At 35.7% G+C, this 18,934-nt stretch overlaps 1 protein-coding gene across 1 annotated transcript in view; it reads right to left on the bottom strand.

The window, feature by feature from the left end:
* USH2A (usherin) overlaps positions 1 to 18,934 on the bottom strand; it is a 397,775-nt gene that overhangs the window by 276,329 nt on the left and 102,512 nt on the right. Inside the window, exon 20 of the mRNA XM_062573566.1 lies at positions 18,218 to 18,448. Within this exon, the coding sequence (XP_062429550.1) occupies positions 18,218 to 18,448 (231 nt within the window). The remainder of the gene's footprint in view (positions 1 to 18,217; positions 18,449 to 18,934) is intronic.

Here is an 18,934-nt window from a genome sequence, read left to right as displayed (position 1 = left end):
CCCATAGCACATACAGCTCAGTAAGAATAACCAAATTTATATAGGACTATCCTAAATTTTTGACAATCAGTGATGCCAGCATGACCGTTGAATGTCAGTTTGGAAAAAGTAGGTCAAGTCAGTATATTTTGATCCCTGAACTGGAACAGTTTGAGAGAGAAAAATACAAAACAACAAGGAACAAAGATCAAAGGATACTCAAAAAAGAAAACAACAGAGGGGGAAACACCTACTTTTGAAAGCTAGAGTGCAGAGGCAATGTAGTTATAATACTTTCATCTTTTAAAAAATACTGAGTAAAGCCTCCAAAACATTACAATTAGTTGTTCAAAATGTCTGTAAGGAAACTCATTCTGAATAGTGCTAAAACGTTAATGGAAAGGATGACTTCTATTCCAAGAGAAATATATATATATATATATTTTTTTCCTTTTATAATGCAATAATGCCTAATCCAAATGTTAAGCATTCTCAAAAACAGTTGTTCTCCATCCCTTTCTTGAATCTTCCCTACAAGGTTTTATCCTCGTTCCACATTTCACTCAATAGTTTATTTCTTGCTCAAAAGATGTTATGTGGGATAGACTGGCACCAGTCTAACTTCTGTTTCCTTCATCAAGTTATTAAGGTTGATGTGAACAAAGACCATAACTTGTGCAAATGGATTCCCCCTCCTCCCTCTCTGCCTCTGCAGCAAGTCACTGAACAACCTGAAAACACATAAAACAAAATCACCCAGAGGTTAAAGCTTCCACTGTTCCACAACTCCCACTATTTACTACAGAAGAGTGAGCAAACGTTCTGTTAAAGACAGTATCTGTGCTGGTGAAATGGCATTTTTAGTAAATCGAAAAACTTTTAAAGTAAAGTACAATAAAAGAGCACTACTAATTACCATCCCCAACAAAGAAAGGTTTATATAAAGGTGTAACACTGCTTACTCTTTAACTATTTTTTTCTTTACTCCATAAAACAATAGGGATTTGTTCTGCTCTAAAACTCTTTCCTTATAACAGCAACCACCCTGGAATAATATCACTAATCCCAATTTATGTCCATGTAAGTGTGGTCAGATCAAAGAATTCTGAGCAAAGGCAGCTTAGATGCAAAGTCTATGGTCAAATTGAGATCATCATCTCCTTTTTTTTTTTTTTTTTTTTTTTTTTTTTTTTTTTTTTTTAAGTAGGTAAAAGTATACCATTCTACACAGCACTGAGCATTACCATTACGGAATGCTTGCTGAATTAATAAATAGAAGAGGGATATAGTTCTGTAGTTCCTCCTCAGATTAAGTATAGGGAAATATTTTATGCTACTTCTACTTGCTTGTACAATATTGCATAGATTTTTATCAGATTGCACAGAAAGATATCCAAACAAATTCAGAAAGCTGAAGGCATGACCCAGCAAAAAGCCTTTTTCCCACAAACAGAACAAAATACCTCATACGAATATAACTGAAAACCAAAAACTTTTAGCTTATACTTAATCTTATACTTAATCTTTTAACTATAACAAGCACAATACAGCTTGCAGAAAGCACTTAGACAACTAAAGGAACAGTGGACCTGAATAGTAGAATCTGTAGAAACCTTGAGTTATTGAAGGCCGTATTTTCAGGAAATAGCCTTGTTTTATAATCTAAATCATAATCATGACCAGAGTAAGCGAATAATCACTTCTTAACAAGATAAAGATAGGACTTCAGCAGCAGCACAGGTAACAAGCTGGTTTAATAAATAAGATAGCACTATAAAGTGCTTTATAAGTAACGATCAATGTTTTAAAATCAATGCTCTTGCATACTCGAGCCATTGCAGAGGGGGCTAGCATGAGGGTAAGATGATCTGGCTGATGTATTTTGGATCTGTGGAAATAAATCCATTTACAGGAGCACTTGCAGGATGACTAAGTTAAAAGAGCTCTGCAACAGTCAAGTCTGGCAAGGGGGATGCCTCCTCCCACTGTCAATATTTCAAACTGATAAAGAGCTGACCAAGTGCAATCAGTACTGTGATGAATAAAAGAAAGCTTGGGATCATTAACATTAATGGGACTCGTGTGGCTAAGTGCTCATATATTGTTCTGAAAATTCACCCAGTGGACCAAGAGATTTTTTTCTTTGCTTATGCTTCTCTCTCTCCCTGCATGTTGTATACAGTAAGTTCAAAATATTTGCACTGTAATACAAAATTTTAAAATAACTTCTTCTTATTAATGTACCATGAGTCTCTGAAAAAAAAAAAAAGAAAAAGAAAAGAAAGAAAGAAAGAAAGAAAGAAGAAAGAAAGAAAAAAAGAAGAATTACAGAGCTCATTCAGGCTGCCAGAAAGACTTGAGAAAATAGAAATGCCAATTTTATAAACACAGATGAAATTGGCTGATCTAATATCTTCAGGCAGAGTGCCTTAGCCTTGGGGCACAATGACAAAGACTCTAGCACCTGCCATCCACAATGTGTGTTAGGGAATGGTTAATAAACTGATACTGGATAAGACCTCGATGAACTTCTGTAGGAAGACAGAAATTCACATCAGCAAATATAGTCCTAAGAGCATATATTGCTAGGATATGACCCGGTTCAATAGCTTTAATTTGAAACTTGGTAGTCTTTTTTTTTCTTTCTTTCTTATCAGCATTTATTAAATACCTATCATGTACTCAGGGCTATATTGAAATCAGATGATGACATGGCTCTTACCTCAACCAGCCCGTGTGCAACATAACTTGAGAAACTCTACTTTGTACAATGGGAAGAGCAGGGCAGGGAGGGGAGAGAGGGATAGTTGTTCAGGAAAATACAGAAATTGGAAAACTGGGAAACAGGAAAATATTTTTAGCATAATTTGGTGAAACAAATTAATATTTGCCCATGCGGCCATTTAAAACAAACATTTTAAAGAAATGATTTTATGTAAGATTTACAATAATAGCTAGTGTGAAGTCATTTCTATGAGGAAAATATTTAAAGCTTGCATTTTGTCTTTTAGTTTAGACAGAGTACTCCTAAAGACAACAGAATAGTATAGACAGATGATGTTGAGCAGGCAATGAAATTTTCCTGATAGGGCAAGAGACCTCTCTCTTGCAAGTTCCTCAGAACATGGAGGAAAAATAGTCTAGTGGCAGTAGTAGCACAAAAGATAAGCAAATGTCGCTTATGATTTCAAAGATCATTATACTTCCAAGAAATTTTACTTTTTTTCTAAAATGCAGAAAAATGCCTAACTTTACCCTCTGTAAGGCCACCTCCTTTAGTGTTGTTGAGTCATTTTTTCTCAGCCATGGGGGGTGGAGCATTCTATTTACTGTGGTACTCACGCTATTTTAAAGTCAAATGCTATATTGGAATAGACCCCTTCTACAGGTATCTAAAGATAAAAAAGACCTACATATGCCGTATCTACCACTCTGCTCTGAACCCCTGCAGTCCTAAAATAAGTTCATGGTGAGGCTTAAGGTAAACCTTTCAAGCCTGCTAACCAGTCCCAGCCTTCCCTCACCATCTCATTTAGCCTCTGACGAACGGTCTGAAGACAATTGTGGACATGACTGAACAATAAGGCTGGGATTAAGCAATATCTGTAGTACTGTATCCTTGCATAATTAAACCTACTAGCAATATCAAACAAAATTAAAATACAGAATAGTGGCAAACAGAAGAATTCTGAAATTACAAACAAATAATAGGACATTAACCCAAAATAGAACAAATGTAAAATGAACAAATAAAACACCTTTTCAAAAGACAAAACAATAGAGAATAAGATAGATGGCAATTAAAAGGCATTCGAAGTATGCATGCAATATAACTTCCAAGCCTTACTGGTAATAGAATCGAATATAAACCACAAAATATGGAGGTTGAAAAGACGATTACTGTACTCAATTAGCAGTTCTACTGTATCATCGACTTTTTGATGAACAAAGTTTAAAACATTCAGAAATTCTGGTCATCTCAGCACAGGTGGACAGAGATAGTAGCATAAAGAAATATTGCTTATTTCCAGCTGTAACCAACCAGATTGTGTCACCGCTTTGCAGGCATGTACCCGCTCATATCAGTCCTCACCTTCAGGACATTTAGGTAACGATAACCCTGCCCCAGAACGCAGCAGCACCATTCACCCTGTCTGCCATGAGCACATCACCCCACTTGCTCTGCTCACTATACACACTCTCTATAGAATATTAGGTCAAATGTAAAATCTCAGTATGAATCTTCATGGACATCCATGGAACTGGTTCAAGATATCTCAGGAGTGTCCTTCTCGTTATGCTGGCAACCTCTCCCAGGAGCTGCTGTTAGTTTCAAGGCTCATAAGAGCAAGACTGAACTCCCTTTGCAAGCAGCACAGAGGCTCTGGGACTCATCAGATACTAAAACCCAATAATACTAATATATAATAATAATATGACTAGTCTGCAGATTGGTTTAAAAAATAAGAATTTCAGGAGAGCAGTTTCTGAGATTTTTCTACGCAGAATGGAAATATAAAACAAATTTTCCTCATTAAACATAAGCAATTCTGTCTGCATCCCAAGTGGAAGACCAGAAGTTTGCAACTAAGTCCACAATATAAAACTGACTTCAAAAAACAGCCTCCTAATCCAACCCCCCAAACAACCAAATCTTCTTCCTAGGAATGTCCAATATATGTGGCAAATAAACAAAAGCCATGTTTTACCCACTATGTATCTCAAAACTGACCCAGAAGGACCATCTGCTTTTGTTCAAAAAAACTAAAATAAAATAAAGAAGCCAGGTTGCAAAATGTATTACAAGTTAATAATTTTCACATATGGAATAAAATAATCTCTTTACAATTACTAATTCATATTCTAAAATGAAATGCTATGCATTTCTAAAGATTTTTGACTTTGCTTGCAACATTTTAACAAAATTCTTAGTTCTGCACATTTTAAAACCAAATAACTGTAGTAATATCTCATATAGTTAAGGCCAGCCTATACAGCAATAGTTGGTGATTACCAGATCAAAGGCCTTACTTAAATCAATAAAGATAGCTCCTGTACATTGATTACCATCCAACACTATAAAAATATAATTGCTTACCTCTAGAGGAGCAGTACAAGTGAAATGAAAAGGTCAAAAAAGGTCAATAATTATTTAAATTAAACTTACATCTTCCTTCATCCGATGGACCAACTCTTGCACCTACCGAAATGGTGGTGATTTACCAGTTTAAAGAGACATATTAACATGTCAGCAAAGGGCTTAGCAGTAATTGGGTCAGCAATTTTAAGAAGTCAAGGTTCCAGGTTGTCAGCTTGTCCCTTTATGTTCTCAATTAATCTTAAGGTAATATAGATCTTAAGTCAGTAAGCACAGATCCAACCTCTTTCAGTCAAACCTCAGCTTGGGTATATACAGAGGTAGAGTACAGTCACTTTTTCTGAACTACAGTATATCATTCCCTAGAATGTCTTTAACTTAAAAAAAATAATGTCATGCAACAATTTATTGTTGAGATCAATGAATCCCCTAAGTAATTGAATATATAACATTTCTGTCATCCAAATAAAATGGTCCTTACATACAGAACAACATTACTTGGAAGACTTGTGTTTTCTTTTGAATGTGTTTTGTCTTTTGCTAACAGTTGCTTTCTGAATTCACAATCATTATACTGCACTGTTACTTAAAGTAATAATAATTTTGTCCATCTACATTCACTTCAGAGATCACACATTAATTCCAATGCATTTCAGAAATAGCATGAATAACTTGAAAAAAAAGATAGAAACTCTGGGAAAAATATGTGTAATCCGATCTTATTCTGGAAAAAGTATCTTGCAAAACTGTTCATTTTAGAGCTATTTGTTTCATAGTTGTAAAATTCCACATCACATAGCCCCAAAAACACAAGATACTTCAGAAGTCAAGGTCCCAAAGTGCAAAGAACCAGTACAATCAAAAACATGTTATGCTTTCAAGTTCATTTTATATATATTTTAAAAGGAAAAAAAGATCCAGGCTTACTGGAAGAAAACTACTAAGCATGTAACTTGTAAGATAGTATGTCATTATACTGTCAAAAGCATTTCTGAGACTCCTATCTAGTGATAATATTTACTATAATCTTTGGAAGCTCTGTACATACATAAAATAAATAACAAAGATTTAATAAAACTAAAATGTAACAACTTTAACATACTCCTCAAGTTTCTGTACTTATTAAATAAATCTGTAATACTCAGGTGAAAAGGATACTTCCTCCTTAAGGTCTGCAGACTGGAACAGCAGCAGCATTCAATGCTAAATTTACCTATCAGGTCTTTGTTTTCTTTTACATGGATTTTTTCCTAAAATATACTCTTTTAAAAATAGAATCTTCTATAGCCATATTTTCTTCAGGCCAACTGCTTTTTGATTACACTTTAAACAAATAATTTAAATTGCCCTTTTTATCTTAAATAATTGAAGTCTTTAAGTGTTTTGATTCCTCCTTTCTTTGGATCAGAAACATGAAATTTGTTTGAGTGTGGTTATCTTGAGGTGAGAAAGATGGGGCTCTCAATCAGTCATGAAATTTCTCTTTGTAGGATGATTTGTTGGAGGATTATAGGGAAATTCTGGGGAAAAAAAATTCTATTTACATGGAGACTTCTCCAACATAGGTGCCAAAAAGGTTGTCCATGGAATTGATCCTGACCACCAAGTTGGGGTGGTGTGATAGGTACTAGAAAACAAGGTGAGGAGCCTTTCCCCTAGACTCTTAATTTTCTTCCACTTGGTGTCTGGAAGGATGAAGAAAGACAGTCGCTTGAGAAATACAGAAGGAAACAAGCAAAGACATTTTAACAGTCAATTCATGTAGGTGAAAAAACACCAAATAAAAAAGCAAGCAACAAATATGGGCAGCACCAAAACAAGAAAAGGATTTAAAAAATAAAAACAAGAGAAATAGGAAAGAACTATTTCCTAGAGGAAAGAAAAGAGAATAGCAGAGCAGGAGGATCTTTAACTGCTAGGAAAATCTCTCCTTCAAAATCAGGTAAAAAAAAATATATGCTGCCAGTAAACACTGAATGGAGTGACAAGGCATACACTTCTTTTTATCAACGACCTCATATACAGATGACCACCTAGTTCAGATCACAAAGAGATATCTTGAGTATGAAGATTTTACGCTCATTGACTTCTACGTTAGTCAGCAATGTTCCACATGATGGGCATGTCTGGGATTCTCCAGTGCCATAGTTTTTTTTTTTTTTTTTTTTTTTTTTTATTTTATTTTAAATCTTCAAAAGAACTGCTTAGACAACATTAGGACTGTGCAAGTAAGCTGTCAAAATATAGGAAATACAGGAACTAAAATTGTCTGTGAAAAATTAATGCACACACAAATAGAGAATGAATAATGATACAGTCTACAATTACACAAACACACTTTTCCCAGAAGATACCTGCCTCAAGGATTTTATGGTGTTCAGCAAGTAAAACAGAATTCATGTAGCAAATAAGGAATTTGTGCAGAGAACCCTGTCTTGATGTAGTGCTCCGAGGATGTATAATGAAAGAGGAAGGGGAGGGAAAGGACAGCTTCGTAGCTGGCACAGTTTAGCTAGTGCAGTTCACTGGCGCTCTGGAGAATTCTGTCCCTATCCCTGCCACCACATTCCTACCCAACGCGAGGCAAGTCACTTAAGCCAAACTTTTCAGTTACTCATTTGTTATGCACTTTTCATTTTCTTGAATGCTTACATTTTAAATAGGCCCTAGAGATCTGTGGAAGCTTTAGGTGTTCCTAATTGAATTGAGGGCAGGAGAAACTCTGCTTTAAACACAAACTATTCTTAAAACTTAGCTCCTGCCTATCTTAAACTGAGCGCTCAAAATAGCAAGGACTCTTTGGCACTTTTGGTCCTTTTTTTCTTTACCCAAAGTTCCCAATCAGAAAACAAAGCTAATAATATAATGAAGTGTTTTAAAGATTAATATTGATGATTGCAAAACACTCAGATACTCCAGCAAAAGATAAGACAGAGGAAAAACAAACACACCTGCACTTACTGAAGAATTAAATATGTAGAGTAAGACAGATATCAATCTGTATACAAAAAAAAAAAAAAGAATAATTTTTCAAAAGCAAGCTAGTCCATTCCATAAACAAAGCCTACAGATGAACTAGTTTTTAATCAAATAACTACATTCTGTCGTAACACAGAAGGGTAACAAGGATGAATTAAGTTCATAAAGCTTATTTAAACTCCATTTCGTAAGTTTTAGGAACTTCACTTTGCAACCCTAATTTGTCCCATAGGTACTAATGCAGACAGCCTATTTTTTCTCCAAATTACCACAATCTAATCCTGAATGACAGTTTTGACATAATGGCATTATTCAGTCCACAATCTGATTGATTTTAGACCGTAAAGTCGAATCTTAACACACGTAAATTTTTAATCCTTTAATTTCTCTATTCTGCTAGCAATTGATAAGGACAGTCATACTAAGAGAAGGTATTAATTTGATCACCCTGAAAATCAATTAGAAGGCAAAAAATTTCCTTTTACTATTATTATGAACATTTTCTGATCAAATTCACAAAGCAAGCATAATCAGTGCTTGACTTCTCACACATTTCTAGTGAATACATTATTCAGTAGTTCTACCTTCACTATTTTATTTTTAAAAGGCCATGTGGGAAAGATGAAGTTGTATCTTAGAAGCAGGCATAGCTTAAGAATGGAACGTCTTAAGTCATCCGACCAAATAATCTTTTATAGAAAAAAATAATCTAAATAATATGATCCAAACACAAACCAGAGAACTGTGTGAGAAGAGCAGCAAATATGCATTAATTTTGCATTGAAAGTTTCACCTGACTATATAGTACCAACCTTCTCTTTGCTTCATGCTTTTTGAAAACTTTCTGTAGAATCCAAAAATCAGGAAGCATAGATACAATTCTCACTGTGCCTGTCCAATGAACTCCTCAAAAAGGAAAAAAAAAATCTAGTGCATACAAGAGTTCGTCCTGCTACATTCCCTCCCATCACCCTGTAAAATAGGGTCTTTTTGTCCATATACAGGAGTAGTTCTTAGAATAGTTCCAATTATGTGCTCAGAAATATTTGGTTTCCTAATTATTTTAAAAAAACAAACAAACAACAACAACAAAAACAAGCAAACAGACAAACAAAAAGAACCAAACAGGCTTTTCTTCAATGTACTGGTATTTTGAAGGTGAGGAAGAAATTGGAGAGGATTTACATATCATTAAGGAAGAACTTTGGTGAGAGAGGTAGCATCAAAGATAATAGATTTCCTGGCATTCTGCCCTGGCCTAGCCAATATTTTCCAAATAGATGTAGCCTGACTACACAGCTAAAAACACAAATTTAAGAGGATTTAGCATTATCAATCTAGCTGAAAATCTTGAACAAGTGTCATTGCCACTGACCCTAGCACAAAGTAAAAATGTAACATTTCGGAAGTTTTCTTAAAAAGTATCAGAAATTTGACACTTCTTAAATATTCCTGCTTGGGTATTATTTCCCATCAAGTCCTTGTTTGAAAACTACTTTGGATTACAAGTTCAGTTATATCAGCATACAAGAATCCTACAAACAGTCTTAGGAAGTACTGCTGTGGCAGACCACTGGCAGATGAAAATCATTGGTAACACTCAGCTTTATTCCTTTCACCTTTCTCTGTTCTACCATGTTTTTGAGACTGAGAATTTCCAGTAGCATCCATACTTTCACTATAAAGGATGAACATCCACTAAATTACAATTTCCTATGCTCAAACCTGGTCCAAGTTCTTTCTTTGATCTGCATCATTTCAGTCCTTCCCATATCTACATAGCCCTAGTTATACGAAATGAGTCTCTATTTGACACTCAGTACATGAATCTCTCACATGTATAACTTGCAAAGAGATGCTTGACACCATTTTTTAAATAAATTTTCTATATTTGTGCAGCTTCTACCTTCTAGCTTTTTCTTTATGCTGGTTATTTTCAGGAACTTTCGTTTTCCAAAATGTCCCTCCCAATGAGTCCCTCCATCTTACACCTCTTCTTAGAGATGCATTGCACAGAGGTGATGCACCATCACAGAAGAAATCCCCAAAGATGTCATGCCTGAAGCAAAAGACAGCACTTCAATAACAGTTTATTTTCAGAATCATACATATAAGGCACCCACTATCCTTGCTGCTGAGGCATAAAACCAGAAAGTTTCCTTGAACTCCCTCTCTTCCTTATTCATCCTTGTAAATACAGAATATAATCCCACTTTCAGTTTCTGCAGTGAACTGGAGTAATACATGACAACTCTGTTCTTATTTAACAAATGTCAGACTAAATGCTAAAACAAAAAAATTATTTGTTCCACAGTCACTCTTTGTGTAGGCTCCTACGCAGAGTTCCTACATCAAATCCTATCAACATTTTGTTAGGAAGTGGGCAAGGAAAATAAACAGCAAATACATAAATATGCTTTACAGAAGGAAATTAGTTTTGCATAAAACAGTTCTGTATATAGGTGCATACACTAGAAGATTAATTTAAAAAATACAAAACTAGCAGAGAATAAATATTCTTATTACATTTGACTAAACAGCTATTCTTTGCAGTAATTGATAAACAGCTTTTCTTCTGGTGATTCTTAGGAATAATGTCCACCATATTTCAAAACAGCAAATTTCATTTGCACAAAGTGAACAGAAGCACAATTAGTGTTGCGACAAATGGGGAGGAACTGCTGTTTTAAAGAGTACAGCTCATGTGGCTACATTTATGACAATCAAAAGACCCAATACTGTATCTGGTTTTGCGTAAGCAGACAGCCGAAGCTAATGATGATCTAATCTGGCAAAGGGGTATTTCAACAGGGAGAGAGGCATACCAACAGTAGGAAAGCTATTGCTTTTATAACTTTTACTGTTGGGGCTAATACCTGCTCTCAAAGTTTGCATGCACAGGCAGAAATATTTGTTTTTAACCAAGCAGCACACAGTGTCACACGATATTGGCAAAAATGTGCTTTGATACTGAAGCCAAGAAGATTCCAAAAAATTTGCAACTGAATGCCAGAGCTTGTGCTGCATATTTAATCTATTAAACTGCAAAAGATAAATATAAGAAATCATACAGAAGGAGAGAATCCTTTTTTTTTCCTGTAGTGGCAACACTAAATCTTTTTTACAATAAAAAAGATGGAAAAAGCAGATGCTTGATACTGATAGTCCATACCTAACAAAAGCAGTTCATCTTAGTGAAAATATTACCCCTGAAACACTGGCAAGGTCAGTATCAGCTTGGCTTATTTTCTGCCCAAGTCCCTGTTGTGCATGTTAGAAAACGTTTTAAGATGTTTTGTTCATAAAGCAGTACAGTTTGCTTTGTTGTGCTGGATCACTCCTTTTTCTCTATATACAGCTCTTCTCTCTACCTATTTTTAGGCTTCTTGGGATTAGGAAGGAAGGAAGGAAGGAATGTGTTTTTCAAGATGAAACTGTGAATTCATTTTAAGTACTAGGACTAAACTCTGAAATGGCTGTGTGAACAGTTCTCAGGTGAAAAAAAAGATTGTGCCCTTTCTTACTGAAGCCGTCCACTTGATGCTGTTATAGAACTTTATCTCACTTTCTTTCACTGAAGACATTTGTTCAAATTGTTTTGTGAAGAAAAGGGAAGCAAATGCAATCAATTGGCACAAAATTTTTTTAAAAAAAAACTCTGAAACCTATGGCAGCAACCTCTTAAAAAAAATCCACGAGGCAAATCCTGCAACAGATTGCCAGAGAGATTGTGGAAATATTTCTGGAAATATAGTTGACTACGTATGGAGACGAAACTCAACTCAACAAAGGCAGGTCTAGTTGGACCCACTCTGAGCAGGAGCTTAGGTTAGATGATTTCTCTTCCAACCTAAATTATTCTGTTCTCCTATATTTAGTGATTAAAACTCATTTCTAACCATCAGTAGTCATAAAAAGAAAGGTTGCAAAATATCTAGAGGAGAAAAAAAAAAAGGAGTAGAAGCAGAACTTGTCCAATTCATCCAACCTTTCCCTTTTCTAGAGGACTGTAAATCAGATCTCTGTCTATGTGAAGTTCCTAAAAGGCAAACAAGTGATGTTACTCCCCCCAAAAAAAAAAAAAAGTGAAAAGACATGGTAGGGCAAGTTGGGACAGAGGAGGAGAGAAACGCAGATCCTTTCTTCTAAAATTTACTTGGGAAGTGAACATCTGTCCTAGTTGCACTGACTGAGTTTGAGTTTATGAGAAGGTATAAGTTTGGAAAGCATTCTTAGAGGTCCTGAAACCTATCCACTTACCCTAAAGCAGAATCAGTTTTACCTAGCTTATTCCTGACAGATGCTCATTCAACTGTTCTTTAAAATCTTCAGAGTCATAGTTTTTGCTTTTTTATTACAACAATCTATTCCTGCACTCAACTAGCCTGAGTCTTTCAGAAAAATATTCTTCTAAGAAGCCTAAATCTCCCTTACTGTATTTTAAGCTCATTAATAGTCCATTGCTCTTTTATTCATGGTAGACGCAGAGAAAAGTTCATTATCTTCTCTAAAACTATACGTATTTTTGCATAATTTAAGAGCATTATCATGTCTCCTTTTGGTCTTCATTTTTTTCTATACTCAACAACCTCAATTTGTTTAGTCTTTCCTCTTACAGTGCTTTCTAGACTTCTAATCACATTCGCTTTCTTGATGTTCAGTCATAATGCATCCCAAAATTTTCTTCTGGGATGCTGGAAAAGGTTTATTTGGCTCCACAAGCTAATGAAAATATTTCTTTCTTCTACTAATTATGAAGTGATTCCTCAAGATTATATGGAATAGAATTTGTTCTGCATTACTGCAAGGAAAATTCACTGTGATGAAGACCTAGGAGGAGGTTGAACATTGAATGACCACAATCATTCTCAACAAATTTAAGGTACTCTTGTTCAGTGCTCCATGGCAAACTCATTAAGAAACACTGTTATTGAAAATAATTCTCCATTCTGAGAAATGTGTATGTATCTGAGTCAGAATTTGGCAATGAAAACACTTGCACTTTTTAAAAATATACATTTTTAAGACTATTGCATGACACTAAAAATGTCATTGTAAAAAGCTCTACTTGTAATGCTCAATATATGAGCATCTTAGCTCATACCGTTATTTCCTGGTTATTACAAGGCTGAATCTGCATCATTTAGAGGTTGGCAAAGAGTTCACATTCTAAGTAAGACCAGTTGCTTTTCAAGTGTAGTATCTTACTTCAGAAAACTTGGATCCAGAGCTAGACCCAACATAAAGACTTGTTCAGAGTGGAACTGCATTTTGATTAATATTACATGAACGACTTTCTTTTTAAAGAGGTAGCATCCAAGCAGAATAACACTCAAACAATAATAGCTAATTCAATTGTTTTTAAAATATCGTAGTCATGATGCATGTGATTTGTTCAATAAAACCTGGAAACTAAATGTTCTTCCTTTTATCTGTCCTTAGGGGCTTAATCCTGAACACTTGCTCTAGAAAAGACTACTACACAGCTTTTTGTAGCACTATTCTATATGAAGGCAGAGTATCCACCAAGATACTGGTAAGGGTGCACATGTGTTTTCTCAGGGAGTCACATTTTCTAAGAAAAAAACATGATCTACTACTTTCTATGAAAAGAAAAGGTGAAGGTGCCTCCCTTCAGGAGAGGTTAATAAGTTATGAATCCTGAACAAAAGACAGTGCCTCTAATTAGAACCAAACTTGATTCTAAGCAAGGCTCACTTACGCAAGTTAAAATACATGCATGAGTTATTATTTGGTCCAATCCAAGCACTTCAATCCTGGCCTTCAACCAAGAAGCAAAAGGTAATTAAGCAAAAACTCTTTTCATAAACAGAATTGATGACTAGTTGTTGATACTCATACACACACACACTCCAGCAGCGCCTAAAAATCCCTACCCATCTTACTACGTAAGAATATGAAGATCCTAACTTCCATGCACATCAATCATGGAACTCACACAGCCAGGTTAACATGACATTATGTTCAAACTCATTACCCTCTTTCTTAGGCTTCTGAATGTGCCATAGGAGGAGGGTCCTAAAAAGGTGCTATGTCTGGATCCCTTTTTTGGGGACCCAATCATCAAAGGAACAATCCAAGCACAACTTGGATTTAAAGGGTATTTAGACACTCAACTTTTTACAGTTCTTTGAATTCCAGGTTACCTGTCTACACCATGAATAAAATAGTACTTCTCTTTACAGTTAGAGAACCACAAAGTCAAATATAAGAATTTTTCTGCACCGTTCTGATTGCAGGCCAATAGCCATACAAGCAGAACTGAATAAGGAAATCAAACCAAACAACTAACTTGTAACAATTTTAGCCATTTCTAGAGGCCTTTTAATTAAGTCTTAAGTATAAATTCCTGCAATAAATAGAATTTGAACGTCCACGTGTGCAAACAGACTTATGAAGTAGCCTTTTGAAAAGAAGGTCTGACAGGGCCCCAAACACCACTTCCTCTAGCAAGATCTTTTGAAAGTGTAATCCTTTCTTGTTAACCAGGTTATAAATGCTGAATATGAAGAAGTCAGGTTTCCCTTTTATTGTATTACTGTTATATTAAATTAAACATAAGGACAGTAGCTGTTTAGCAGGCCTCAGATTTCAGAATGAGGGAAATTCTTTAAATAGAATGTGTACCTAAGCCATACTACTTCCAGCAAATTTCCATCAGGAAAAAAAGCATCTGTAATTTCCTCTTTTACAAACAGAAATAACGTACAGTACCACAAAAATATGGTATTTTCAAAACCACTGCCAATTAATGGACTTCTGTCTCATCCATATTGCAATTGTCTTATGCAGGGTCTGGTAGGCAAATCAAAAATGCAGGACACTGTACTAATCACTGATGACTACAGAACTTTGGTTGTAAGGAAAGCAGGTCCCATGTTTAGGAAACCAGATAAAGATACTGGAAATCTGGTTTTAAATCCCTTCTCCATTAGCGACTTGCTGCAAGGTCCCGAGTAGGCCATGGGCCCATATTCAGTAAGGCAGTTAAAGAACTAACTTCAATTAAAAACAATGGATTGCAACTCCCAGCTGTGCACTAGGATACGGGATTTATACTGTGCACTTCAGTTACCTATCTATAAAATCAGAATCATAACACTTTGCTGTCTCATGGGGAGATGTTAAGATAAACACCTGAATACCTCAATCTTCAGACTGATGGAGAGACAGATGGGTCTCCTTAGTCAAGACGAGAATGCTAACAGTTTATTTGCTTCATGGTACTGTGATGAATATAATGAATGCTATTGTCTCTATTAATTTAAAAAGATTGCAGTAAGTATTAAAAATAAAGTCTGCATCTTCAGTGAAATGATATCACAGATGCCTAAAACATTTCTTTACAGTTTGAAGAACTGAGAAACTGCACATGGACAGTTCTGGCAGAAATATATATTTTTTTTTTACCTGACTTCTTCTCTACCCAATGTGTACTCAAAGCACATCTTCCTGTGCAGCTGGAAGCTTTATTTCAGACAGAAGGATACTGCTTAGTGTAGCCCGTGTTCATTGCCTAACTTTTTTTTTTTTTTTTTAAGATGAATTTGGAAAAATTCCCAGATAATGTATCTGCCCCTATCACTTGCACCTCAGAGTGTAAGACTAGCCAGAGAGGTAGCAAGGACAAATGCATTTATTAGCAATGAATAAACAGATCCATCTTTTTCTGGATTAGCACTGGGTCATCCCACATGCACCAAAATGTATTTGTTTACTGACAGACATATACAAGCTGGCATGCTTTTGTGTCAAAAATGCACAACTGCATTCACACAAAAGCCACTCCTTCTATACAGCACAAATGCCAACTGCCTATCTTCTTCAGAGAGAGAGAATGAGAGAGGGCCTCAACAAAATAAGTGCAGAGAACAATTCAAGAATGTTCTTTATTCTCTTAAGTGTCTTTTTTTTGGTTAGTTTGTCAGTTATTTTCCCTCCATCATGTTTTGTAAGAAGGACTTTGAAAAAACAGAATTTTATTTCTCAAAAACTTATTGAGTTGTCGAGTATAGGAATTATACATTTCTAGAGTACCAAACATGCTGATTTAACCTGCTTGTCAGTTATTACTAGCAGCTGTGTGGACAAATTGCTTATCATATTGTGGTTCTAGCTCATCTCCAGAAATTCAGACTAATACCTGATCTTATAGAAAGATCACAATCAAAAGTGATAATAAATTTTATCTATCATTATCAACCACCAGGCGCCAATATGAAGGGAGCTTTATTTTAACATCTTCCCCCATCCCATCTGTTCAAATCATCTCAGACCACCCCTCTGCCATCTCAAGAAACCTTACTGAAATTCAGCTTCAGTTTTTACAGCATAAAAGAAGCCCATAGATTGAATCAGCGCTTGGGTAGATTAGTGTTTTACTTTCTTGGTTAAAATCAGACAGACACAGTAACAACCCAAGTAGTGCATTTCCCTCTTCCCCAGGACTCTGAGACTTCTGATACGAAGCAGGAAATTCAGTGATATCCATCACTATTTGTCTAATTAAACCCTTTACGTAGACCACAGTGATAGGGCTGACTGGAGCTCCAACAATAAAAATTGCATCTCACAGTTGGTGCTTAGACCATCACAACAGCAGACAGAAAACAGAATAAATAAATAAATAAATAAATGATTTTTTACTAAATATACAGTAAAGAGTACAGACTTTGATGTCAGGAAAACTATCAAGCAATTTGGATGAGTAAACGTGCCCACCAGCTGTTCCTACACACTCATGCACAGAGATAGCTTTTGCAAGTCATCACGGTGTCAGTATTTAACTACTACATTATCATTTGTTATTATTACTTGATTTAAGTAATACCAGTCAAGTCAGCACCCTTAGGTGCTTAGCACACTAAAGGGGGTTGGGGGGGGGGAGGAGAGGGAGGTAAGGGATGTAATCTTCAACTTTTTTTTTTAAATCACAGTCAGTGGGAGATCATATAGAGCTGAGAGACATTAAAAAAGGAAAGAAAAAGAAAACTCATTTCACCTATTCCCATACTTGCAAGTTCCAAGACAACTATGTCCAAATATTCTTTCCAGAATTATCTCTGGGCTCCCCCAAAGGACAAAAAATGTCAGCTAGTGAGCCCTCTTCAAATCTTTAGTGTGTGTGTGTGTGTGTGGGGGGGGGGGGGTGTCAATAATGCTGCATGCTTTTTCAGTCCTTATTCTGTCTTAACACAGGAGATTCAGTACGAGCTTGAATTGTATCGCACTGCTGTGGTGTGGCCTTGGTGCAGCCAGTACAATATCTAACACTTGTGTTACTGTTATCTAGACACCTTTTTGATTTCCTCTATCAGTCTCACAAAGATGTATACATACACACACACTTTTTTTTAAGCTATCAGCTCTGCCATTTCTTCTTTACTTTTAAAAATTAATGTTCCATGCACAACTGTGTAACATTTCACCTCTACAACTTCTCAAACACCTGACCAGGTTCATCCAGGTATTTTCCTAAAAAACTTACTGTCTAGATATTTGCTCTATCCATGAAGTGTAGACATCAAAAAGATATGAGAATCGTAGAACGCAGCACCCTTGATATGCTTAGATCTGAGAAACTGCCAGTTCCAAACTAAATGCTGAGTCAAAAAGAGAGCTGATAATACGCAGCAGCCCAGCAGCAGCAAAGCTGGGTCAGACTGGCAGCCCTTCCTCGTTCTTTGACGCAGCAAACAGAACCACAACACAGATGTTCTGAGCAACTCTGAGCAGCTTTCTGAGCAACTCATGCAACCTCAGGAACCCTCAAAAAGATAGCAGAGAAAACAGGCCCAAGTATTTACAGCAAATTCATTGAAAAGGTTTTATCCCAGAGGAATAAACAAAATCCAGCTTTTATTTACCACCAGGGTATGAGTGAAATACTCAGCAGCATTCACTATCACATACATCTCTATGTCCAAAGCCAAGGGAATACAAATCCTACATGTCCAATAAAGTTTTCCAATGGCTTTTTCTCAACAATCTTAACAGCCCATACATCACTAACAATCACATTATACTTGTAAATTAAAAGCCACAGATTTTACATCAAAATGAGACAGAAGATGATAATAAATGGTAAAACAAATGCAGAGTACAACTGGTACATTTTATAAGTCATTTAAACTCATTTACCTGTAAAGTAAGTATTGGCAGGGAGAGTAGAACTAGCGAATCTGTAATATCCATTTCCTGGGAAACGGATTCCTTTCATTACTTCTGTACTCAAGGTGGCTAAAGATGAATCCATCCTTTCCACCTGGTAGATGGGAGAAGGCCCATTAAGCTCTTCAGGTTCCTTCCAATTTATCTTTACCATCGTGCTGTTTATTCCTTCAAGATGAGGGGCACTAAGTTTTCTTGGAGCTGTGTGTTTAAAAACAAACAAACAAGAAAAGTTGCCTATGTACCATTGTCCACAGTGCTTGGGAAATAATTCATTACACACAATATTTTTTTCCAAAATATACTGCTTCATTTTCTGGTCACCTTAAGAATAAATGTAGATCTCCATAGAACATATTTTAGGTTATTTTTAGAAAAAGAAATCTTAATCCTTTTAAAATTTACTTTCAACTCCACAGAAATACTTTATGTGTTTATTCAGGCTTTGGATAAATGTCTTTAATAAATGTCCAGTACAAAAATGAACTCTTTTTTCCCATAATCTTTGAGAATCTGAGTCAACTTCAGCATAAAAACTACATCTGTATCCCTTCCTTGATTAGTCTACCATGTCATATTCACCATAAATACATACACGTATGATTTTCAGTATTCGGTTTTAGTGCAAGACCAAAGGAGAATCTGAACAGTCAATTAACTCTTATATCTCATCAGTATGGTACCTGA

The sequence above is a fragment of the Rhea pennata genome, chromosome 3 (genome assembly GCF_028389875.1).
Source record: "Rhea pennata isolate bPtePen1 chromosome 3, bPtePen1.pri, whole genome shotgun sequence".
Classification (NCBI taxonomy): Eukaryota; Metazoa; Chordata; class Aves; order Rheiformes; family Rheidae; genus Rhea; species Rhea pennata.
Note: the sequence above shows the minus strand (reverse complement) of the source record. Positions and strands in the feature narration are given on the sequence as shown.